At 43.4% G+C, this 25,981-nt stretch overlaps 1 protein-coding gene across 1 annotated transcript in view; it reads right to left on the reverse strand.

The window, feature by feature from the left end:
• LOC126995128 (nephrin-like) overlaps nucleotides 1-24,690 on the reverse strand; it is a 119,934-nt gene extending 95,244 nt beyond the window's left edge. The window contains exon 1 of the mRNA XM_050854404.1: nucleotides 24,469-24,690. Coding sequence (XP_050710361.1) covers nucleotides 24,469-24,599 — 131 coding nt within the window. The 5' untranslated portion in view covers nucleotides 24,600-24,690. The remainder of the gene's footprint in view (nucleotides 1-24,468) is intronic.
• Nucleotides 24,691-25,981: the final 1,291 nt, after the last annotated feature.

Below are 25,981 nucleotides of genomic sequence, written 5' to 3' on the forward strand. Positions count from 1 at the left end.
AAAACATCCACCACCAAGTGAATGAAGGGACTGCAACTGGCAGTATTGTAGCGGCAGCTTAGGCCGCTAGTGAGAAAACCAAACATTTATGTTTGTGTGTTTTCTAGATAGCATACGTTATAGCTGGTATAACGCCGTGTGATTCCGTTAAGGCCGTTTGTGTAGGTTCAGTGAAACAACTGAGAACCTGGTGGTGACTCCATTGTCGAAGAAGTTCGTTCGTTTAAAGGTTTATTGTACAAAAGATACACAAATACATATACAAAAAAAAAAAATATATATATATATATATATATATATATATATATATATATATATATATATATATACATATACATTTGTTATAAAAAATGTACAAAGCGGGCATCAGCCCGCCGGTGTTTGCTTGGTCAGGTGCGCCTCATGTGGGTGTGGTGGCGGTGACGCATCTGTGTTCCTCGTCACTATGGGTGCGAGGAGGGGGTGACGGGTCATCGGGGTGGAGGTGCCGCCCTGAGCACTTCGAGCAGCAGGTCTGGTGGCGAGCGCTGGACCAGGAGGGCAGCCTTGACCTCCCGGCTGCTCAGCAGGCCACCGGGTGCAGGCTGGGTGGCGGGCTCTGGGGCTGACCTGAGTCGCGCGGTGGCCGGGCACGACAGCAGGTAGTGCACCAGCGGGCGGTGGCTGTGTCTGCCGCAGTGGGCACACTCCTGCCTTTGGAAACCGTCCTGGAGCTGCTCCCTGGTGCTGTAGCCCAGCCTGACACGCTGCAGCAGAACCCCGTCTGCCCTGGGATGCTGCTGGGCGTCATCCAGGGGGTGGTAGCCGGTGGCGATGGAGTACCACGCCGCCTGCTTCTTCCAGCCCTCTAGCTCCCGGTGGCTCTGATGCGCCTGCCAGGATGCAGCGTGCCTCGCCTCAGCCTTGGTCTGCTGCAGGCTGAGCGGCACTCGCCTGGTGATGGTGGGGCCCGCAGCGGCCCTCTTGGCGGCCTCGTCCGCAGCCTCGTTCCCGCGTACCCCCACGTGGCTGGATATCCAGTGGAGCCTGACGCACTTTCCCTGCGCGGCGAGGCTCTGCAGGCTGCCAAGCACGGAAGTGACGAGGCCCACGTTGTCGGTGACGAGCGGACGCTGCAGGGCTTCCAGCCCCGCCCGGGAGTCTGTGTGTATGACGACGGTCAACTCCGGGCGGGCCTGGGCGTGCTCCAGGGCGAGGAGGAGGGCGGCCAGCTAAGAATTTTATTATCGAGAATATACATGTTTTATAATAGGAGAATAATTATTTACAGGATTTGATATACGGTAGTATTTACAGTTTTGATTATCAGGTGTTCTTATATGTTTGAGAAACTTTATCATAATATTGGTGATGATGTGGTAAAGGTATTAATGATGTAGTGACCCATAGCGATAGAAGGAAACATTTTGGAAATGTGTTGATGTAAGGAAATGGATTAGTATGTGATGAGCGGGAGAAGAGAAAGAGAACGTGGTGAGTCAAAGGGTTGACTAAAGAAATGAAGGTGAAGAAAACGGGAAGATTTAGAGGGTCACTACAGTATGTCATCAACCACCGAATCCTGTTATATATGAAAGGATAACAGGAGAGATGGTGTGGAAGAAGGCCCTCCAGACTCATGGCAGCGCGGGGCCCTCAGGACTTGATGCATGGTGATGGCGAAACTTGCTGAGCAGCGCTAACTTTGGCAATGCAGCTGGTGACCTGCGCAGCACCATTGCAGCACTGGCAAGAAAACTCGCCTCCTCCAGCTGCCATTATGTGGACGCCCTGACTGCATGCCGCCTCATTCCCCTGGACAAGAAGCCGGAATGCAGGCCTATAGGAGTCGGAGAAGTCCTGCGGCGCATCGTGGGGAAATGCATCATGGCTGTCGTCAAAGAAGATGTGAGAATGGCAGCAGGGAACCTCCAAGTTTGTGCGGGACAGCAGGCAGGAGGAGAAGCAGCAGTCCATGCCATGCGGGAGTTATTTGATCACGTGGAGTGCGAGGCAATGCTTCTTGTTGACGCCAAGAATGCTTTCAACACAATAAATAGAAAGACTATGATACACAACATTAAAACAAAGTTCCCTAGCTTAGCTATGTATGTCGAAAATACCTATACATACCCGACCGACTTATACATAAATAGCCACAGTGGAAAAGTGAAAATGTTAAAATCATCTGAGGGAACAACACAAGGTGACCCAATAGCCATGGCTATGTACGCCCTGGGCCTATCAGTCCTCCAAAATGAAATCGCGCACGCAAACACACTGGTGAAACAGGTGGCTAATGCGGATGACCTCTCAGGTGCTGGTAAAATCTCGGACTTAAAAGGGTGGTGGGACACTGTGAACACCGCCGGCCCTGAGATAGGATACATTCCAATGCCACCAAGTCTGTACTTATTGTCAAACCTGAACATTATGACCATGCCGCAGAAACTTTTAGAGGAAGTGGAGTCATTGTGACAGAGGACGGACAACGACACTTAGGTGCAGTGATCGGGACAGAGGTATATAAGAAGGAGTACGTAGGAGACAAAGTAGCTGAATGGGTGAAGGAAATAGAAGCTTTGTCTGCCAGTGCCAAGACTAAGCCACACGCTGCCTATTAGCGTACACCCACGGCATCCAACATCGGTGGACGTTCCTGATGTGCACCATCCCCGGCATCAGTCCACTCCTCCGACCACTGGAAAATGCCGTCAAGAATGTATTCTTACCGGCGCTGGTGAAATTTCATGCCTTGGGGAAGGAGGAGAGGGATATGCTAGCACTTCCTCCAAGATTGGGTGGAATGGGGATCACCAACCCTGAGAAGCTGGCTGACAAGGAGAACCAAAACTCCATCAGCCTTACCAGATCCCTCATTAACAGGATCATCGCTCAGGAGGCAGAGGGCGAAAAAAAAACACATAAATAAGAGAAATCAAAAGTAATATCTCAGAAGAAAGGCAACAGGCCCAAAAAGACGAGCTGGACCGTCTAACACACCACCTGTCCAGAGAAATGGGTAGAAAAATCCATACAGCACAGGAGGCAGGCGCCCCTAACTGGCTAACGCCATTACCAATCAGAGCAAAAGGCTTCAGTCTCAACAAACAAGAATTTGTCGACGCCATTGCTCTGAGATATGGCTGGCCGATTGAGGGACTGCCTGATCTCTGTGCATGTGCATCACCAAATGATGTCACCCACACCATGACATGTAAAAAGGGAGTCTTCGTCTGTATTCGACACGATGAAGTGAGGGATCTGACAGCCAGCATGCTCGGGGAGGTATGCCAAGACGTCACTACCGAGTCGGCACTGCTTCCCCTGGAAGGCGAACACCTTCGGTACAGGACGGTCAATACCTCACAGGAGGCACGGGTTGATGTAAGTGCCCGCGGATTCTGGGTGCGCGGACAGAGGGCGTTCATGGACATCTACATTTTCGACCCGATGGCTTCCTGTCGCCGTGAGCTGCCCCTGGAAGCCGCCCACCACAGGAACGAGCAGAAGAAGACAAGGGCATACGGTGAAAGAATCCAACATGTGGATCAGGGCAGCTTCACTCCCCTTGTCCTCACTACATTTGGCGGGATGGGTCCCAGGGGCCAATGCTTCTACGCACGACTCGCGGAACTGATCTCAGAAAAGAAGCATCAGCCAAGGAGCCGCCTTGTCGCCTGGATGAGGTGTCGCTTCTCGTTCTCCTTGCTCATGTCGGCCATCCTATGTCTCAGGAGCACCAGACACTCTGGCCCAAAAGCCACCAACATCTCCAATATGGACTATGAAGCCACAGTGGTGGAGAGTGACATTAGGGTAGGTCGGGATTTTTTTTTTTTTTTACAACAAAGGAGGCAGCTCAAGGGCACACAAAAAAAGAAAACAATACTAAAAAAAAAGCCCGCTACTCGCTGCTCCTAAAAAAGAAACAAAAGAGGTGGCCGAAGGGAAGATCAAATACGGGAGGAGAGGTGTCCTGATACCCTCCTCTTGAAAGAGTTCAAGTCGTAGGCAGGAGGAAATACAGATGAAGGAAGATTGTTCCAGAGTTTACCAGCGTGATGGATGAAAGAGTGAAGATGCTGGTAAACTTTTGCATTAGGGGTTTGGACAGTATAGAGATGTGCATGAGTAAAAAGTCGCGTAGAGGGGGCCGCGGGATGAGGGGAAGCATGTAGTTAGCAAGTTCAGAAGAGCAGTCAGCATGAAAATATCGATAGAAGATAGAACGAAAGGCAACATCGCGACGGAATTTAAGAGGTAGAAGACTATCAGTATGAGGAGGAGAGCTGATGAGACGAAGAGCCTTAGCCTCCACTCTGTCCAGAAGAGCTGTGTGAGTGGAGACCCCCCACACATGAGATGCATACTCCATACGAGGGCGGACAAGGCCCCTGTATATGGACAGCAACTGTGCAGGGGAGAAGAACTGGCGGAGACGGTACAGAACGCCCAGCCTCGAGGAAGCTGATTTAGTAAGAGATGAGATATGAAGTTTCCAGTTGAGATTTTGAGTTAAGGATAGACCGAGGATGTTTAGTGTTGAGGAAGGTGATAGCTGGGTGTTGTCAAAGAATAGGGGATAGTTGTTTGGAAGATTGTGTCGAGTGGATAGGTGGAGAAACTGTGTTTTTGAGGCGTTGAAGGACACCAGGTTCTTCTTGCCCCAATCGGAAATAATAGTAAGGGCTGAGGCTAAGCGTTCTGCAGCCTCCAGCCTTGAGTCGTTAAGTTCCTGAAGGGTGGAAAGGAAAGGGGGATCAACACGCAATAGATGATATGGTGTTATGGATGGATTTAGTGCTAAGTAGTATTAGTGATATGGTTGGATGCCACAAGCATTAGCGAACAGAGTTGGGGCTAATGACCTCCAAGCTATGGAGCCCTCCATGATTATGTGTTGGGAAAATAAACATGGGTGGAGGTATCTTTTATGTAGTAGAAAAAAAAAGTAGTAGTAGTAGTAGTAGTAGCAGTAGTAGTAGTAGTAATAGTAGTAGCAGTAGTAGTAGTAGTAGTAGTAGTAAGGCTGCAGCAACAGTGGTGGCCCAGGAAGGCAGACCATGAATCCCCCAGCGTCAGGAGGGAACGTGTGAGGCAGCAGGGAATGGAGAAGGGAGCCGTGACGGAGGTGACGACCAGGGTGATTGGGCTTAAGCCGTTTGGAGGCAGTAAGCATAACTCCCGGTAACAAGCTCCCATTCTTTATAAACTTGAAAGCCGCTGTCTATCTCCGAAGACTCGTTTGACATCACACGGCATCGCTAACGACGGTGTTATGTTACCCGATGTTAGTGTGTGGCGAATGGTAACTCTGCTTGAATGTCATGTTGGAAGGTATTGAGGCAAATTAAACCGAGCGATATTCCCCCATGAAGGGCCGTATTGGTTTACCATTAATATTTATGGTGTGATATTATGTGTTATATTTATTCAATTAAGTTTTGTTTTACCGCAACATTATCATAGACTACTGCCACTACTTTTACTACCACTCCTGCTGCTACTTTTACTACTACTACTACTACTGCTACTACTTCTACTTTTACTAACACTACTACTACTACTAATTTTACTTACACTTCTACTACTACTACTGCTTTTACTACTACAACTATTACTTTCACTACAACTGCTATTACCTTTACTACTACTACTACTACTACTACTACTACTACTACCTTCATTCCTGATACTACTATTACCTTCACTATTGATACTACTATTACCTTCACTACTACTACTGCTATTACCTTTACTGCTACTACTTTTAGTACTACTATTTTTACTATTACTACTTTTATTATTACTACTTTTACTATTACTACTTTTACTACTACTACTACTACTACTACTACTACTACTACTACTACTACTACTTTGTTTGGCAGTAATATGAACAGCAGCAGCAGCAGAACACACTAGTATTTTTCAACAATTTAATTCTTTGTTGAAAAAAGTTTGTCTGGCCTTCCTGCCTTCCTCTCATCCGTCTTTTATTCCTTTCCTGCGTTCTCCTCTCCCTGTTCGTTTTATCTCCATTTTTTCAACCTCTGTCCTTTACTCTCACCTCTCCTCTCCACGATCCCTCCTCTCTTTTTCCATGCCTCTTCCCTGCTCTCGCTCTTCGTCTCCCTCCTCTTACCTCGCCCTTGCAGGAGAATCCACTGTCCCTGTCTTCTTGTATAGCCCATACCGGCCCCTCCTCATCTTCCTTCTCTCTTCCACATGCCATTATTCCTTTTTCTTATTAGTCAGGTCTTCCTCACTCCCGGCTCCGTCGTCCTCCTCTTTTTCCATCTTTCTCATGCGTCTCCTCGTTCTTCACTTCCCATTCTCCTTCCTTCTTTCCTTCCTCCTCCAGTTTTCGTGGTCCTTCCTCTTTCATCGTCCCTTTTGTTTCATTCTTCCTCCTACAATTTATCTCCTTCTCTTCCCATCTTCCCCTCTTCTTTTTTCTTTATCTTAGACTTCATATTCTTTTCCTTCCTCTCTTCTTCTGCCCAGAGTCCTCGTGCACTGGAATAACTGGGCCGGGCATTTTTTCAAATTTTTGTTTATGTTTTTTCCTCTCTCTGACTACGTGCAGGAAAAAAGTGTGTGTGTGTGTGTGTGTGTGTGTGTGTGTGTGTGTGTGTGTGTGTGTGTGTGTGTGTGTGTGTGTGTGTGTGTGTGTGTGTGTGTGTGTGTGTGTGTGTGTGTGTGTGCGTGCGTGCGTGCGTGCGTGCGTGCGTGCATTAAAATTCACATCTGTTACCTAAATCATGACTGGAATTGTAACTATATTTTTTTCCAGTCATCAGTAGTAACGCGAGTAAAAAAATATCACCACGACAGATTTGCTTAATTATCTCCGTTTATGCGTTTTCAAGGTGGACAGGATAGAAGTGTGTGTGTGTGGGAGGGGAGGGTATCAGGTGAGAGTAACAAAACTGAATAAATATCACGGAAGTACATGCGACATACTATATATCCTCTCACTCCTCCTTCCGCATCTTTGAAATGACCAAGATATATTTATTTCTATATTACTTTATTTGGATTCGTGTTTTAACGTTGACAGTTATATTTTACCTCGACTCAGGCGGGATACCGTGATGTGTTGAGTTGTGGAGTTTATGAGGCACTTGATGACCATAGGTTGTTAGATGTGAAGATCCATTAATGTCACGCAAGTTTTTTTTTTCTTAAATGTGCCGCTCTCCATTCCTGATTAAGTGTACATCAGTAGTCAATATTATTCACAAGCAAGCCAAGCCTCTTTCCAACCCAAGCTGCTGTGATCGGTGGATTTTAAGGTGATGGGCTTATTTGTAATTGGTGGGGAAGTTTATTCATGGTTGCCGGCGTTGCGGGGGCAGGGTTCGTTTTTGGTGTTTGAAAAGAGTATGATTTCCGATTTTTTGTGGGACTGGATCTTGTTTCTCTGGAATGAGTATTCCTGGAACATCAATTGTTAGAGTAAAAGACTGGTAAACCTCCATTCAGGGGTGGTGTTAGCAAATATCGTGTGTGTGTGTGTGTGTGTGTGTGTGTGTGTGTGTGTGTGTGTGTGTGTGTGTGTGTGTGTGTGTGTGTGCGCGTGTAAGTAAGTAAGTAAGTACGTAAATATTTATAGCCTTTAAAATATAAGAATATTGTTATATATAAACATAACATAAAACATGGCAATGGCACAGCCTGTCAAGCCGAAGCTTCCCGACAGACATGGAATTATATTATTTTATTTAATGTTTACATTGGCACAAAATTGGTACCTAATATATTATTAACTAACGTGTAGAACAATAAGAATAACTATAATAATATGTTACTGAGAATAACAATAACAATATCAGTTATAATAATAATAATAATAATAATAATAATAATAATAATAATAATAATAATAATAATAATAATAATAATAATAATGAACATTACACTTGTGAAACTAAGTTCATACCACACACTACATTTAATTACTACTTTGACAATTATATAAATAAGTTTCCACAGATTTTTTAAAAATGGATAAATTTATATGATTGAGAAGAGTCTTAATATGTAGAGGCAATGAATTCCACATTTGGGGACCTGAGTATAATATACTGTGCTTAAAGAGAGAAGTTCTGAACTGTGGACATATGAGATTGATATCATTACCTCGAATGTTGTATGATGTGTGTACCAGTCTGAAAGGCTGACCTCCACAATACTGTGTAAGGCACTTGTAAATGCTTAACAATAAAAAATATTTATGAATATTTGGAAAACTAAGAAAAGTTTGTGTATTAATTATATTTCGTGTTGACTCAAACCTACTCATATAGAATATACACCTAAATTTTTTATTTTGAGCTACTGATATTTTCTTAATGAAGGACTGCCAAGTACAGGCCCAGACTGATACACAATAGGTGAGATAGGGATAACAAAGTGTGTAATAAATACTAGTGAGGGATTCAGGTGTGAGATTATTGCAGACTCTGTATAACATACCGCACATCCTTGCTAATTTATTTGTGACAAATGAAATATGTTGATTCCAATTCATATTCTCATCTATGTAAACACCCAAAAAATTTGTGAAATTTACTGTCTAATGTGTTTCCCTCTATGGTTATAGGAGGAATGTTATATTGTAATGAACGATTTTGAAAAATAATTGTAATCAGTTTTTGCAATATTCAGACTCAATTCATTAATTTTAGTCCAATAATTATTTTTTTCTAGTTCTGTAACTAAATTTATATGAAGATCGTTAATGTTTACATTATCTAATAAAATATTTGTATCGTCTGCATAAATCGTATATTTGAATTTAGAACTTACATTAACAATGTCGTTTATATAGAGAAGAAAGAGTATCGGTCCTAATATTGACCCCTGCGGTACACCCTTGTTGATTGCCCTAAAAGAAGAATACGTGGCGTTGCAATATACAGCTTGTGACCTATTGGTTAAATAACTTTCAAATAGTTTTAAGGGAATACCTCTAACGCCATAGTGACTTAGCTTACTCAATAAAATTTTGTGATTCAATGTATCGAATGCCTTAGATAAATCTAAAAATATTCCAATTAAATAATGTTTCTTTTCTAAATGCTGATATACATTAGATATGAACTGTAAAATAGCTGTTTCTGTGGAACGACCTGCCCTAAACCCATGCTGGTAGTCTGTAAGTAGATTATTGTTTTTAAAAAAATTTACAAGACGGGAAGTAATAACTTTTTCAAAAACTTGCTAAATGCTGGAAGTATTGAAATAGGTCTATAGTTTTTAATATCGGATCTACTGCCTGATTTAAGTAGTGGTACAACTTTGTCTTTTTTAAGTGCATCCGGAAATATTCCAGTTTTTAACATCAGATTCACTATGTGTGTTAATGGAATGGATATATTATTAGCTGTGCGTTTCAAAACAATTGGGGAAATATCATCAAATCCGGAGGAAGAAGTTTTAAATGCCGTAATATATTTTTCAATTTCTAAGTTTGTGGCAGGAAATAAATATAGAAAAATTGGGAGAGTTGTGTAAATAATTTAAAAATTCATTACCTACAGTTTCTGCTGCTTGCTGACTTGCTTTCAAAAAATGTTCATTAAATCTATCTGGAATGTTATAACAAAGTGATCGTAGCTCAATTTCACTGTTTTTACCATCTGTAGATCTACCTAATAAGTTATTTATTGACTTCCAGTGAGACTTAGGGTTGCCTTGGCTAGCTAATAGTTGGTCTTGGTGATACTTCTTCTTTGCTTCTTTTAAAAGTGATGTTAGTCTATTTCTGAAAGTCCTATATTGCTCTCGAAAAGTTAACGGCCATTTATATGCTAGTTTTTCTAGTCTATGTTTTTCTCTAATGCTCTTCTTTAATGCTGGAGTAATGTGTGGACTGCGATTATTTTTGTTACTAACTTTAATTGTTTTCTTAGGGAAGCAATTATCATAATTTGTTTTGAAATTGTTGTAAAATAGATTATAGGAGTTGTTAGGACATGTACAGTTTATGACATCAGACCAATCTGTGTGAGAAAGTGCAGCACTAAATGTGTCTTAGGCTTCCTGGGTGAACGTTCTTTTCGTTATGAATGTGGGAGGAGATGGAATATTATTACATTTAAATAAAGATATCACTGGAAAATGATCAGTAATATCAGTTTTGATTACATAACTTCCTACGTTGTTCTCAACACATGTGGACCAAATGTGATCTATAAGGGTGGCGGATGTGGCCGTAACTCGTGTTGGCAAGGTTGTAAGTGGAAACAGGGAATAACTATACATTAAATTCATAAGGTCCTGAATGTTATCGTCATTATTATGTAATAAATTCATATTTAAATCTCCAAAAATAAATATTTCACTAGGATTATTATCTTTTGCAGTAGTTAAAATTTCATTGAGAACATTAAGAAAATTATTCACATTACCTTGAGGAGGTCTATATATACATATAAATAAAAATATTTTACCATTAAATTTTACTTCCACTGCCACACTCTCAATAAATGTTTCCATTCGACTGAATTCAATTACTTTATAACCTGTGTACCTGTTCGAGACGTAAACAGCCACACCCCCACCATACCTGTTCCTGTTATTTGTGAACATTTCATATGCTGTCAAAGAATACAATGTAGAAATGCCTGCGTCGAGCCTGGTTTCAGTGAAACCAAGCACGTCATAAATTACATTGTCAGACAGTACAGTGTCTTTGAAATATTGGAAATTGGTGGATATGGATCTTACATTCAGTGTTAATAAATTATAATCACTATTATTACAAAGAGAAGATAAATTATCAAGAAAAATATATTCAGATTTAGGAAAGTTAATGTTTCTAGATCTTATATAAAACTGATTGACATCGATATCATTGTTATAATTGTTATCTTGCACTCTTAACCCGTAAGCTGCGGGACTGAGATTCTGAGTGCGTCGCCTAGTGCGGCTATATCAGCGAGAGATTGACCTTCAATAAATGATATCTAAGTTACATAAACGTGTCATAAATATTACAATACACATATCTGTAGCTCGAAATGTGTTGTATCCTGCATATTTCTTAGATTTTTCTATCACAAAAATGTTTTTCTGGCAGTATCTGAAGCCGCGGCGGAAACTTTTTGGCGCCTGTTTGAAAAGCCCGCTTCCAGAAGGCTTACAGCAGCTTACCGCTCAGCCGCCCAGAAGGCGTACAGCAGTTTGCGGGTTAAGGGATCAAAGCTTTCATAAATTTCTTGCCTGAATATTTCATCGAAATTAAAAACAGCCATCAAATCTTCATCAGAAACATTATTAAAAGGAAACATGTAGTTATCTAGCGTAGTAGTAGTAGCAGTAATGGCAGTAGTAGCGGCAGTGGTAGAAGTAACAACAGTAGCTGAAGTAGTAGTAGTAGTAGTTGTAATAGTAATAGTAATAGTAGTAGTAGTAGTAGTAGTGGTAGTAGCAGTAATGGCAGTAGTAGCAGCAGTGGTAGAAGTAACAACAGCAGCTGAAGTAGTAGTAGTAGTAGTTGTAATAGTAATAGTAGTAATAGTAATAGTAGTAGTAGTAGTAGTAGTAGTAGTGGTAGTGGTAGTAGTAGTAGTAGTAGTAGTAGCAGCAGTAGTAGCAGTAGTAGTAGTAGTAACAGTAGTAGTAATAGCAGCAGTAGTAACAGTAGTAGTAATAGTAGTAGTAGTAGTAGTAGTAGTAGTAGTAGTAGTAGTAGTAGTAGTAGTAGTAGCAGCAGCAGTAGTGGTAGAAGCAGTAGTAGTAGCAGTAGTGGTAGTAGTAATAGTAGTAGTAGCAGTAGCAGTAGTAGCAATAGCAGTAGTAGTAGCAGGACTCGTGGACAAAGGGCACATTTTGACATAAGGATCTTTGATCCCATGGCCCATTGCCACAGAGACCTGACCCTTGATGCAGCCCACAGAAGAAACGAACAAGAGAAGAACAGAGCATATGAAGAAAGAATACAGAATGTGGACCAGGGCTCCTTCACCCCGGTAGTTTTCACGACGGCAGGAGGGATGGGACCAAGGGCGCAGAGCTTCTACGCAAGACTCGCCGAAACACTGGCGGATAAGAAACAACAGCCAAGAAGCAGTGCGGTCGCCTGGATGAGATGCAGGCTGTCCTTCTCCCTCCTGAGGTCAGCCTTGGTCTGCCTGAGAGGAACCAGGTCACCTGCACCCAAAACCACCCGCATTGCTGATCTGGACTTTGAGGCAACGGTGGTTGATAGTCGTATCAATCACAAGCTCTGTTAGCTTAAACAATAAAATGTTAAGTAAAGTTTGTAATATGTGAATTGCTTTGTGAAAGGATATGAGAGAATATACAGCTCACAACGCAACTGTAATAGATGGAGGCCCGTTAGAAAAAAAAAATAGTAGCAGTAGTAGTAGCAAATGGGAGATGTCCCAGTGACCAGGAGAGAAGATTGCTGGAGTTGCCGCCAAGAATGGGTGGGCTCGGCATCACCAACCCGCAAAATCTGGCTGAGTCTGAATTCGGGAACTCAATCCGAATCACAGCCTCCTTGACCGGATATTTTACCAATCAAAATGAAAGGGGTGAAGACAACCCTCAAGATATTAGGTCACTAAGGAATGAAATCTCCATAAACAGAGAAGGAAAACAGAGAGACACTCTGAGTGACCTAATGAGAGAACTCCCAGAAGACACAAGGAGGAGGACAGATATTGCACAGGAAGTAGGCGCTTCAAACTGGCTAACCACACTACCTATCAGGGCAAAAGGCTTCAACTTAAACAAAAAAGAATTTACTGATGCCCTTGCCCTCAGGTATGGCTGGCCAGTGGATGGGCTCCCAAACATGTGTGACTGTGGCTCACCCTTCAACCAAAATCATGCCATGACATGTAAGAGAGGAGGTTTCGTCTGCATGAGACATGAAGAAGTAAGAGACGTAACAGCTCAGATGCTGAAAGAAGTCTGCCACGACGTGACTGTGGAACCCATGCTGCTCCCTCTGCAAGGCGAACACCTCGCCAGACGCACCGCTAATGTTTCGAACGAAGCACGAGTGGATGTTAGCGCCAGAGGGTTTTGGACTCGTGGACAAAGGGCATACTTTGATATAAGGATCTTTGATCCCATGGCCCATTGCCACAGAGACCTGACCCTTGATGCAGCCCACAGAAGAAACGAACAAGAGAAGAACAGAGCATATGAAGAAAGAATACAGAATGTGGACCAGGGCTCCTTCACCCCGGTAGTATTCACGACGGCAGGAGGGATGGGACCAAGGGCGCAGAGCTTCTACGCAAGACTCGCCGAAACACTGGCGGATAAGAAACAACAGCCAAGAAGCAGTGTGGTCGCCTGGATGAGATGCAGGCTGTCCTTCTCCCTCCTGAGGTCAGCCTTGGTCTGCCTGAGAGGAACCAGGTCACCTGCACCCAAAACCACCCGCATTGCTGACCTGGACTTTGAGGCGACGGTGGTTGATAGTCGTATCAACCACAAGCTCTGTTAGCTTAAAAATAAAATGTTTAGTAAAGTTTGTAATATTAAATAAAGATGGTTGTCGGCCACAGTCATTGGCGGGGTGGGGCCAATGAATTGCTTTGTGAAAGGATATGAGAAAATATACCGCTCACAACGCAACTCTAATAGATGGAGGCCCGTAAAAAAAAAAAAAAAAAGCATTAGTAGTAGCTGTAGTGGTAGTAGCAGAAGTGGTAGTAGTAGTGATAGTAGTAAGAGTAATAGCAGTAGCAGTAGTAGTAGTAATAAAAGTAGTAGTAGTAAAAGTAGTAGTAGTAGTAGTAAAAGTAGTAGTAGTAAAAGTAGTATTAAAAGTAGTAGTAGTAGTAGTAGAAGTAGTGATAGCAGTAATGGTAGTAGTAGTAGCAGTAATAGAAGCACCAACAGTAGTAGAAGTAGTAGTATTAGTAGTAGTAGTAAGCGGCAATAGTAGCAATAAGTAATATTAAGAGGTAGTAGTAATTGTATTGGTAGTAGTAGATTAATGGTAGAAGAAATATAAGTGAAGTAGAGGTAATGGTAATCCTGAAGTGTTAAGTAAAGGCCACAGGAGTGACAATTGGTTGTACAATAACAATAAACAGTATTTTGGGTGACATGAATGAAAACAAGAGTACTGATATCATGCTAGTTAAATCGAAGTTGAAGAATGTTGAGTGACTTTACTTATCTACTTCTTCCTGCGTTCTCTCAGATTCTTCTGGGTACGTCCACCCATTATGTCCATTCCTCCTCCCATTTGAACACCTGTCTCAGTCGACATCCCGTCAGCACCAGCATGAGGCAGCAACGAGGAGGCACCGCCAGCACCACCACTAGGTACCTTCGGCAGAGCACCAGTCAGGGAAGTAGCAGTCTTCGAAGCACTAGTCTGGGAGTCTCCAGTCGCAGCAGAACCTACGCCTCCAGTGGTCCCAGTCCTAGCCGCCCCGCCCCCGCCAGAGCTGTAAGGAGTCGGACCAGCGACTCGATGTGTCGGGTCAGCTGCGATGGTTGAGAATGATGATTGTTGGCCAGTTTTTTCTTTGATGATCAATCGCGTGTGACGGAAGTACGCGATTTTACCTTCATCTCTCGCATTCTTTAGTAGAGGTAGTTGCTTCATCTTGATTTCTTAAGTGGCAGGGCAGAGATCTTCACTGATGCAGATGCCGGTTCCTTTGAGTTTCTTTGCATTCCTAATGACTGTTTCTCGGTCGCTGTACTTCTCAAACCGTACAACGACTGGCCGGGGACGGTATGGGTTGACCGGTCCCACCCTGTGAGCACGTTCGAGACTCACAGGGGGAAGCTCTAGATTATCATTGATCATCTTTGACACTTTGGTGCTTGTGTTCTCCCATGTTTCACCCGCTTGTTCTTGGAGGCCAGTGATCCGTAGATTATTGCGTCTACTATAGTCCTCGTTGTAGTTGAGTCGCTGTACCGTCTCCGAAACTTTGGATTCAAGTCCTTCATTAATCACTTGTTTCTCATTTAGCGTTTTCTGAAGCACTTTGATGTTGTTCTTTAAGTCCACAATTTCGGCCTGTGAGAATTCTAGACTTTTGATCAGATCACCCACTGTACCTTGAACCAACTCTGTACGCTTATTGAGCTGTTCCACCACCAAGTCCATGGTGTGTGTGTGTGTGTGTGTGTGTGTGTGTGTGTGTGTGTGCACGACGCGTGTATGTGTGTGTATTATGCAAAAGGGGCTGCACCGTCAGTAATTCATATACAGTTCGCCGTGGCGTGGCATGGCCCGCTCTTCCCAGTGTGAAACAAAAATCATCAGGGCGAGTGCCCGGCACCGGTTGAGCATCTGGCCACCCGGCGGTAGCGGGCTAACCGGCTTACTAAAAACCTACGGCACTAACAAGCCGCGTTCGAAATAGCCGCCTTGCAAGTACAGGTGAAGTTTCAGACATGTCCAGGTAATGAGTTCTTGACGTCGTTGCTCTTTTCAAATAGTGAGAAAATATTTCAATTATTAGTTATCAAAATGGTGAAGTTGAGAAAAAATAGTTAAATAGAATGAAATGCCGCAAGTCGCTGATAATCTCCGACTATCACCGAGTGGTGTAAATCTACCCACAGACTGTCATGATATACAGTCATCCCTAACTTTAGCGACTTCGGTCAAGAGGAACACCTTGGGGCAGTATGGGCCAAGCAAGACATATATCACGGCAGCCAATCAAAATTAAATTCTGCTGCTCCAATAACGGGCATTCACCAGGCCCATCAAGAGAGCCTACCGGCGCTCCAGGCAGCGGATATGATAAATGGGAACTATGTATGACGTAACCCAGTATAGCCTCTTTTGGGGATAATGAATCATGACAGTGAAGCCCATCTCGTGTATTACCCTAGAGACATTTTGTCCATCTTTCGATAGTTTGAACGTCACGTTTTCATATGAATGCATTCCTTGCCACCGTTACGTTTTCTTAAAAGACTCGTACTTTTACCATTAAAATAATGGTATTACGACGAAAAAACATAATTTTTTTTAGAAACTTTAAAAACGAAACCCTCAGACACTTTCTCCCACAATTAGAGATTGAAGGGTATAAGTTATTCCACCAAGATCGAATAGGCAGGAAGGGGGGTGGGGTCGCACTCTACGTCAGGGACAATCTTAAGTGTGTCATTAACAACTCAATCAAGGTAGATACCAATACATAATCCCTCTGGGTAGAAACAATAGGTAGGAAGGAGAAGCTTGTGATAGGAGTACTTTACAGAACGCCCAACCTTACCAGGGACAGTAGCCAACCCATTTTACAGGAAATTAGTAGGGCGTCAAGATATAGAAATGTGTGTGTAATTGGGGATTTCAATTATAGGAACATAGAGTGGGATACTTTATCCGGAGACCAAGAGGCACAAGATTTGTTAGATTTGACACAGGAGAGTTTACTTAAGCAGTTAATTATTTTTCAGAAAGGCGGATTACGAGGGGATAAGAAAGCAGCGGGAAAGGCTTAGGGGAGTAAGATCAGAGGAAGGTCAGGACCCAGAGCAGGGAGGGGCGTTAATCTCTGGTGAGGCCACTAGTCAGGTCAGTAGCTTGGAGGGTGAGTACAATAGTCTTGTCAGGGAGATTAAACTATGGCAGAAACAGTTTATACCTCACAAGAAAGTCAGGTCGACATGTAATTACCCGCGATGGATGACAGACAGGCTAAAAACTGAAATAGGAAGGAAAAGAGGGGGGAAACTCACCTAAGGGATAGTTACAACGATTTAGCAAGAACAGTAAAGAAGAACACACGGTTGGCAAAACGTAATTATGAGATTAGAGTTGCCAGGGAGGCAAAGACCAATCCAAAGGGCTTCTTTCAGCTTTATAAGAACAAGGTTAGGGATAAGATAGGGCCGCTTAAGTTAGGAGAATCACTGATTGATAGAGATGAGGAAATGAACGAGGCGTTAAATATATATTTCTTAACTGTATTTACCAAAGAAAGTTTAGATGATATACCTCAGGGAGAACATATCTACAGGGGGGAGGAGGTAGAAGGATTAACCGACATCAACATAAGTAGGGAGCTCGTGATTAGACAGATTGATAGACTTAAAGTCACTAACGCGCCAGGGCCAGATGAACTTTTCCCCAGGGTAATAAAGGAATGTAAAACTGAAATCAGTGGGCAGTTAACATAAGTATTTAGGAAGTCACAAGACACAGGGGTTGGGCCTGTTTCATGGAGGCAGGCACACGTTATTCCAATATTTAAGAAGGGTGACAAATCTTCTATTGGAAACTATTGGCAGATTAGTTTGACGTCAGTTATAGGTAAACAGCTTGAGTCAATAATAGCTGATAGTATTAGGGACCATATTGGCAGACATAATTTAATTTACGATTCACAGCATGGGCTTATTAAAAGGAAAGTCGTGCCTCACTAAATCTTTTATCCCTTTACAATAGAGTATACGAAGCAGCTGACAATGGTGAGAGCTATTAGCTTATCTGCTGTAGTTTATCTTGATTTTAGTAAGGCCTTCGATAAAGTACCTCACCAGAGACTGTTAAATAAAGTCAGGGCTCATGGAATAAGAGGGAAGGTATTTGATTGGATTAAGGCGTGGATTAGCGACAGGAAACAGAGGGTTACCATTAACGGTAAAAAATCCGAATGGGGTAATGTTACCAGTGGGGTTCCTCAAGGCTCAGTTTTAGGCCCGCTTTTATTCATTATCTACATCAATGACATAGACAATGGGATAACTAGAGACATAGGTAGATTTGCAGATGACACCAGAATAGGACGCACTATTAGGACAGGAGAGGAAGCTAGAGCACTGCAGGAGGATCTCAACAAACTGTCAGCTTGGTCAGAGAAATGGCAGATGAATTTTAACATCACCAAGTGTAGCGTACTTAGTGTAGGAACACGCAACCCATTACACGGGTATAGGGACCCCACAGCGATAGGCAGATCAGAGTGTTAAAGGGATTTGGGATTGTTAGTGAACTCTGACCTAAAATTAAGGAAGCAATGTATTAGTGCGAGGAATAGGGATAACAGGGTATTAGGCTTTATTAACAGGACGGTAACAAACAGGAGTGCAGAGGACATCCTCAGACTCTATTTAGCGTTAGTAAGGCCACACTTAGATTATGCTGTCCAGTTTTGGTGCCCACACTACAGAATGGACATCAACTTGCTAGAATCAGTTCAGAGGAGGATGGCCAATATGATTCAGTGGCTGAGGAGCCTCCTATATCAAGATAGGCTGAAACATCTAAACTTACATTCACTAGAAAGACGAAGAGAGCGGGGAAATCTGATAGAATTATTCAAATGGGTCAAGGGTTACAACAAAGGCGATATAAGTAAAGTACTGAGAATTAGCCAGCAGGATAGAACAAGCAGTAATGGATTTAGATTAGAGAAAGTATTGATTTAGGAGAGATATAGGCAAGCATTGGTTTAGTAATATGGTGGTGGGGGAATGGAATAGACTCAGCAATCACATAGTTAGTGCAGGGACGATAGCTTGTTTGAAGAGTAGACTGGATAGCTACATGGACGAGGATGGCAGTGAGGTGTGGGTGCAGTAAGGAGACAGGGTATTGGAGCGTACGCCCGTACCGAAGGTAAACGAGGATCACGCCTCTACCTGTAACCCCTGAAACTACACCTTACCCATCGTGAGTAGTGGGGGGCATTCTGGAGCTGCCCTGTGTAGGCCACTCGGCCTCTTGCAGTTTCCCTATGTTCTTATGGTCTTGTTCTTAGAAGGATGATAAGGCATAACAAGCTGCTGTCTCTTATGCCTTATCATCAATTGGTCTCCCTGTCTCCAGTGTTTTTAATTTTCAGCCTGTCGGTCTACAATAACCTTTTAAAACGACACCATTGTCTTACTTTCCTTCTTCAAAAACATGCGCGTGTACACACACACACAAACACACACACACACACACACACACACACACACACACACCTCCTCCCCTCACCTGTCATCTATTCCTGCGTGCTGGGAAGCATTTCACACCTACCAAAAGTCGAACAAAAATATAACCTGTCGTTCCTGCATGCTCTTTTTACAATATAATTTTAATCAGGACAACATTTATCCTGTATATTTGCACTCCCATCCGTGCAGTACTCTGCCCTCCAAACATCATTGCCCACATTTAATCTTCCACCTCGACTCACCTTCTGCCTTCTCTGTGTCTGAACCCTTACCTGCCTTCCCGCCCTGTCTCCCCCTCTTCCCCTTCTCTCCCAATTTCTTCCTCTCCCTTTGATAAATGGCTCCATAGATACGTGTTTGGTGATGGATCCTGATCGCCTCCACCATCATAGTCCTCCACCCCCTCCCCCTCAGCCGTTACTGTTTGCCTGCTTGCCTTCCACCTCTACCGCTTCCATCTTTTCAACCTCACTTTATCCTCCATAGTTTAGCAACCCCATCCTCAAACAAACAAAACTTTCACCACCATCACAAACTATAGCTATTAGCACTGCAGTTACCATGACAATTATAATATGTAAAATTACAGTTAAGTTTGATCATTTAAGACAGAAGTGATCACCACGACCTCCACCAGCACTACAACATTCATCAGTTCTGTCGTCGTCACACTTACTGGGAATATTACTTCCACAAGAAGCATAATGACTACTACTATTACTACCACCACCATTACCACCACTACTACTACTACGAATCAACAGCAACATCACCACCTAAAACAAAAGTGTCCCCACCAGTCAGCAGCAACAAACTACCCCGTACATCACCGCCACCACAATCACCACCCCATCAACACCACGACATGCTAAAGTACATCCCGAGTACGCGTCGTTCTTTTTAAAACCCATCATTCTCCTTTCCTTCCTCTCTTTATACTTGACTTTTGAGGGATATGGATGATAAATGTCCGTGTGTGTGTGTGTGTGTGTGTGTGTGTGTGCCGTTACCATCACCATCACCACTACTAGCATCACCAACATCACCGCCTTCACCACCACCACCACCACCACCGCAGTCACCACTACCACTTTCATCGAAGCACTTTGTATCATGTAGAGACTCGAAACTCGCTTCAAAATTAACCTGACCTGACCAACAAACTACCTTAACAACTTTCCTTTTGATAGACTGGCTGACTGATTGGTTGGTAATATACCATTTGGCCGATTCGCTTGTATGCACGACTGTCTGTTAGCGAGATGCCCGGACATTCCCTTTGCACCGAGGAAGTCGATTGCTGACTGGGCTGTACGTTCACGTGAAATACCACCCAGAGATTGTGCAGACGGTCTCTGAATTTCGAGTCAGAGGTTTACACTGAAATTTAGGGCTGTTTTATGCGTGAAGGATTAGTATTTTTACCTGTTATTTTTTTACATAATGGAAGGTAGCTAAGGGAAAATAAAAGAAGAAACTAAATATTTCACTGGCGCTGCCCCGGTAAATAGTAAATAGTGTAGCCAAAAGAGGTTAAAAATCGGAAGGACAGGTGTCTTGATACTCCTCAGGTAGAAGGAAATACATACAACTGAAGGCTGTTTCAGAGTTTACCTACGAAAATGATGAAATAATGTAGATGGTGGTAAACTCTTTCACAAGGGAATTAGATAGCATAGGAATAGGATTATGTAAAATGAGCGTTTTTTCACTTTTCTTTTTGCTTCCAATGTTTAGACAATTTTATTTGTGAATCGTGGCCAGTACTTTACCAGAAATGTAGTTCAATCTCCTTGAGTTTGCAGAGGATGCGTTCAGTGAGTTGTTACCGACAGTTGTGGACATCTCAATGGCATGACCTGCGTGGAAGCCTCTGGAACGATGGACCAAAGATCAAACTAGGTAACTGCAAACGTTGCAAGGGTGTCCTTATAATTCCTGCATGCAAGTCTCAAGGACATCGATGCGTTGAATAGGCTCATCTCGGCAGTAGGTGATATATAAGAGTAGAAAGACTCGCCTTTGACGCCCCTGATGACATATTTGCTACTCGTAGCGTTCTCTGCTCCCTCGATGCTACGTCGGTGCCGTTTTTGTTTATACGAATGACAGAGAATGCATAAATATGACCACGGGGAGTCATGATTCACAGCAGGACTATGATAAATTGTCATAAAAACACTCATAAAAGTGAATTGACACTTTGCGTAATGGGCTACTTCGCAGGATGATTCAGGATTTTTGGAGTGGCCGCACATCAACCCAACAATTGGTCCATGAGACGTAACCAGCCGCACAGCGCGTAAACATCACCTCTGGCTATACCGGCGCGTCCATCACGGCCGGGCGTCCGTCCCTCTCGTCGAGATGCGGATGAAAGAGACGATGCAGAGTGAAGGAAATCACGACGAGGTCTGAAGTGGCTGTGGAGGCAGCACGCTCATCGATCATGCCGAAAGCTGTAGAATTGGGAGGACGCACGCACGGGGCTTGCTCAGGGTCCCCCCGGAAACAGAATCAGCAGATCAAAGCTGCAGCGCGCCTCTCACAGTTTGACTTCAATTGATGGCGATGATGACTAGGGATTGACTACGTGAATGGAGAGGTGCGTTGTTTATAGGCAGGGGACTGGCAGGTTGTCTGGGCGGCTGGGGGAATAGCTGGGCGGGAAGACGGGTGAAGGAAATGCCTGGCTGGAGTGACGGGATGATTGGGGGCAAGAGGTCCTGGGTGGTCATACTGGCTGGTAGTCTGGCTGGTTGGCTGATCTGTAAATGTGCCTGGTTTAACACTGGGAATGATGGCAGACTGTGTGGATAACTTACTGATTCGCTGAGTGACTGAAAGATTGCTTGACTGACTAAAAGAATGGCTGTCTTGTGGTGGTTGCATGGCTGGTTTGGTTGGCTAGCGAGTGGTTGGTTGGCTGAGTGTTGGCAGACTGGTCTATGGCCGATAAACGATAAATATACAAGTCAAATGGACGGAGTGTGTTAGCGATGACTGATTGCACGGCGATGTAAGCTGTCTGTTTAACTTGAGTGGCATACGATAGACTAAACTCCTGACTGACTGCGAGAGTTGACTGTTACCTGCTTGACTAAAAATGTTGTCACGTCTCCCTATATGTTTGCCAGTTTTTTTAAAGATGACTTTTTTTTTAATCTTTCTAGCGGTTTTATTCGGTTCGTTATATCTTGTATTTTTTTCTTTCATTACCTAATATTTTCCCTGACGGTGCTTGGCGTTTTTAATTTTTTTTCACATTTTATTTAAAAATCAGCTTGCTTTACATTTATGATATTCTCTCAGGTATATTGAAAATAAACTTTTATTTTCAAAATAAATATAATTCTACTTTCTCACCATTATACATATTTTTTTTTCTCGTATATATTCACCCCATTGCATTGATGTGTTTTCACTCAATACTTTATGCCAGACCTTTTTTGTGTGTGTATTTTTGTCCACTGTCGCGCGCCTCGTTTCCTCCTTCATTTGTGGTTCGTCACATCCCTCGCCGCTGCTGCTTTTAACAATTAATTACCTGTGACACTCCGCGGTCACGTTCCTCGGCGCGTGAGATTCTCTTCGCTACTTCAAAATTCATTCCTCCAAGAACTTGTTAAACGTCTGTCATGACAGTATTCTTTATCCTTTCCCTTATTTTTTTACGCCATCCTAGTCCTTTCCGCGGTGCGTTAAATATATTACTCGTTACAAAGTTACCAGGCCTGAGAAGCATTAGGAGAAAGAGATGTAGCGGTGCACACACATGTTCATGGTACCAACAATAACTGAATCGCCTTAATGATGCATATATTACAGACCATTGCAAAGCCAATATGTGTTTTCTTTTTCTCCTGGTCAACAAATTTCTTCTTTCTCAACTTTTTTTTTATGTTTGGATTCTGTATTTTGTAGGGGGCAAAAAAATACCACCCACAACGTTGACTTGATTATCAAAGGTTTCTTTTTCCAGCGTTGCGTTACTGTGTCCCGGTGAGTCACGTGCCGGGCTGAGGCGCAGAGTCACAAACAATGCGTATTATTGCGTCCACGTCGAAGACACTTCACGCCGTGTCGTGTGTCGCGCCGGCGGCGCTGAGTTAGTGGCTCTTTTGTTCTCGACGGCGAGTCAGGAGCGAGGCCGAGCGGTGCTCTGATTGCAGTTTACTGCCTCGTGCTCAAGCTAAAGGCAGGTGTGTGTGTGTGTGTGTGTGTGTGTGTGTGTGTGTGTGTGTGTGTGTGTGTGTTATCTAATTATATTAATATATCTTTTCCGGGATCTTTTTGCCCCGATCACTCTCCGCCGCCTTCCAGACGGCCCTTAACAGCGTGGCCAAAACGTCCTCAGGTGGCGATATCGTGGCCAAAATGTCCATGGACAAAACGTCCGTGGCCAAACTTTCCGGCTTCCGACTAGGCGGCACGACAAACGCTGTTTTCGATTCGTTAGCTGCTCTGTGATCCGTATTCACAGCGTCACCGCAAAGCCAATCGAGTTAAATTTGTTTATATTTTTTTATGATTGTAGAGGTTGTTAACGGAATGCAGTTATCCACTAATGTAATATGATATTGGATGAATATGTTGAACAAACTCAGTCACCATCATCATATGTGACTTGCGTGCGTGAAATAGTTGATGCGTCTCTTTCCTGAGCCTAAAGATCCTAATTAACTACTGCAATTAACTGTAAAAGTGGAAATTATCTATATAATTTACCTTTTTCTACTTTAATAAAGCTCCCGATGTGCTGTCCTGGAGGTCTATTAATCTACATTTAATGTACATGAAGATCGAAGCTTTTCGCGCTCATTATTCTGCTATTTTTCACCGCTCAAATACGCTTGGGACATTCAGCAATTCATACCCTGTCTGACTCTTTTCACTAAACTGTTCAAGGGCAACACTCCATCCTTGCGTCCTCATCCCTGCCTCTGTGTTGTCCCTTTTATAATGTCTTTTGACTTACAAGCTCGAGTATGTAAATTAGGAAAGTCTTGACCAGTATTCCATTATTTTTTTCCTCACGCAAACGACCTTTAAGTTTCACAACGAAATTTTGAGACTGTTAGAAGGCGCCCTGATTCTAAGATGCATTGCTTCCAATTTTTGTGGCGGCTACCTGATATTTTGATAGAATATGTATACTCCTGAAAGTAGTGTCATAGACAGAAATATGACGAATTAACGTACCAGGAAAGCAACAGTATTAAACAAAAGTAGAACCATTATGACGGTGATACTCAAAATAAAACTAAATCGAGGAAGATGAAATCACATCAGGAACACTATTAAAGAAGCAAGTTAATGGAAGAGGGAACATAAGTGTTCAAGATATTCAAATACGTTAAGGAGTGGCTTGCGCAGGTTCATGTCATGTGTTTAGCTAATGACAAATGGACAACTAAGATAAAGAAAAAGTACCATCCCCACCACCGACAAGTGTAAAGAAGAATTAACACATCTGCTGAAGTATATTGGCATCAGAGAAGTGAAAAACATTTTGAGGGCCTTTCCCTGGAAGTGGACTAATATTAGCGTATGGTTATGTTATATGTTGAAGCGCTCACTCACCTGTAGACGGGGATGGTGTCGCTGTAGCGGTACCAGAGCACCACGAGGGCCGAGTCTTGCTTATGTTTGGGCGTCGGGGCGCAGGGCAGCTCGGCGCGGCCTCCCCTCACAACCCACACGGACCGCACCATGGCTGGGGAGGGAAGTAGAGGCCTGAGATGAGATGTTGATGTAAGGGGCCACGTTTCGGGTGGAGGGCTCGACACTTTAGTAGAGAGAGCAAAGGACTACGCCTGAGGATGAAGGAAGGAAAAACTTAAGAAAATGAATATTATATAATAGGGTATCACGCCTACATAGGAGAGAACTGGTACTTTAGAAGGGAGGGTTATTGACTACGCCTGGAGAGGAAATAAGGAGAAAGTGGGGGATACGTAAGGGTCTTCGCCTCTCCAAGGAAATCAAGGAGCGTGAGAGAAGTCAGAGCAAAGTGGTATAAATGCCCCAGTGTTTTTAAAGTGCTTCAAACCTTTTATGAATCTTTGTTAAGGTCTACGGATTACTAATGGTTGTGTGGGTGTGGGTGTGGGTGGGTGTTTAATATAGGGTGAAAGGCTAGGTTGAAGGGTCGTAATGTCAGGGAGAGTGTTATTAATGGGTTTCGCTTCCCGTTCGGTCTGTTTAGGATGCATTTTAACTTTACAGGGAGGGAAGAGGAAACGAGGGAATGGACTAGGATACATGGAGAGGGGATATGATGGGTGGGGAGGAAGTGTAGGGGATGAGGGAACCTAGGAAAGGGATGGATGGGCAGCCAGAGGAAGGGATAGGGATAACAGGGAATGGGTAGGTGGAGGTAAGCTACAGAAGTCTGGTGTGGAGTGTGTGAAAAGAACAGCTGCACAAGACACAAAAAGGAACCTCGTAGTTGCTTTCTTCCTCAGCGTGTGGCCGCGAACCTGCTGCGAAAAATCCAATCCCAGCTTCTTCCATGCGCCTGCTCCTCTGCCTTCTACACTTTCTTTTTCTCGTTTCTTTTCTAGTTCTCCTTTTTTTTCTTGTTTTATGCGTCTCCTTCAACTTCTCCGTCTCCTCTTTCTTCCTCTTCATCTCCTATCTCCTTTCAAGTTCCCCGTTATCTTCCTTTACCTCCTCCTTCTCCTTCTTCTCTTTTCTCTCCTCCTCTATCACTTATTTTACCATCATCTTCCTCCACCTGCATTCTCTTTTTCATTCGCTACCGTTTTCTTTTTCTTTTCCTTTTCTTTCCCCTCTTTCTTTTCCTACTCCTCTTTGGTCTCATCGCTTATTTCTTCCAACGCTTGAACCTAATACTGGTTTTCTAATATCCCTTCACGTTCCTCTCCTCCGGGGAAACCCATCTCAGGGGTCGGTATGTTGAACTATCCAGATCGGTGAAGAGCACCCGCCTAGCAAAAAGGAATTACGAGATTAGGGTAGCCAAAGAGGCCAAGATCGATCCCAAGGGCTTCCTTAATTTATTCAGAACGAAATTAAGGGAGAGAATTGGACCGTTGAAAACAAACACAGGGGAGCTCGTCGAGAATGGGAA

Source organism: Eriocheir sinensis, unplaced genomic scaffold, assembly GCF_024679095.1.
Source record: "Eriocheir sinensis breed Jianghai 21 unplaced genomic scaffold, ASM2467909v1 Scaffold99, whole genome shotgun sequence".
NCBI lineage: Eukaryota > Metazoa > Arthropoda > Malacostraca > Decapoda > Varunidae > Eriocheir > Eriocheir sinensis.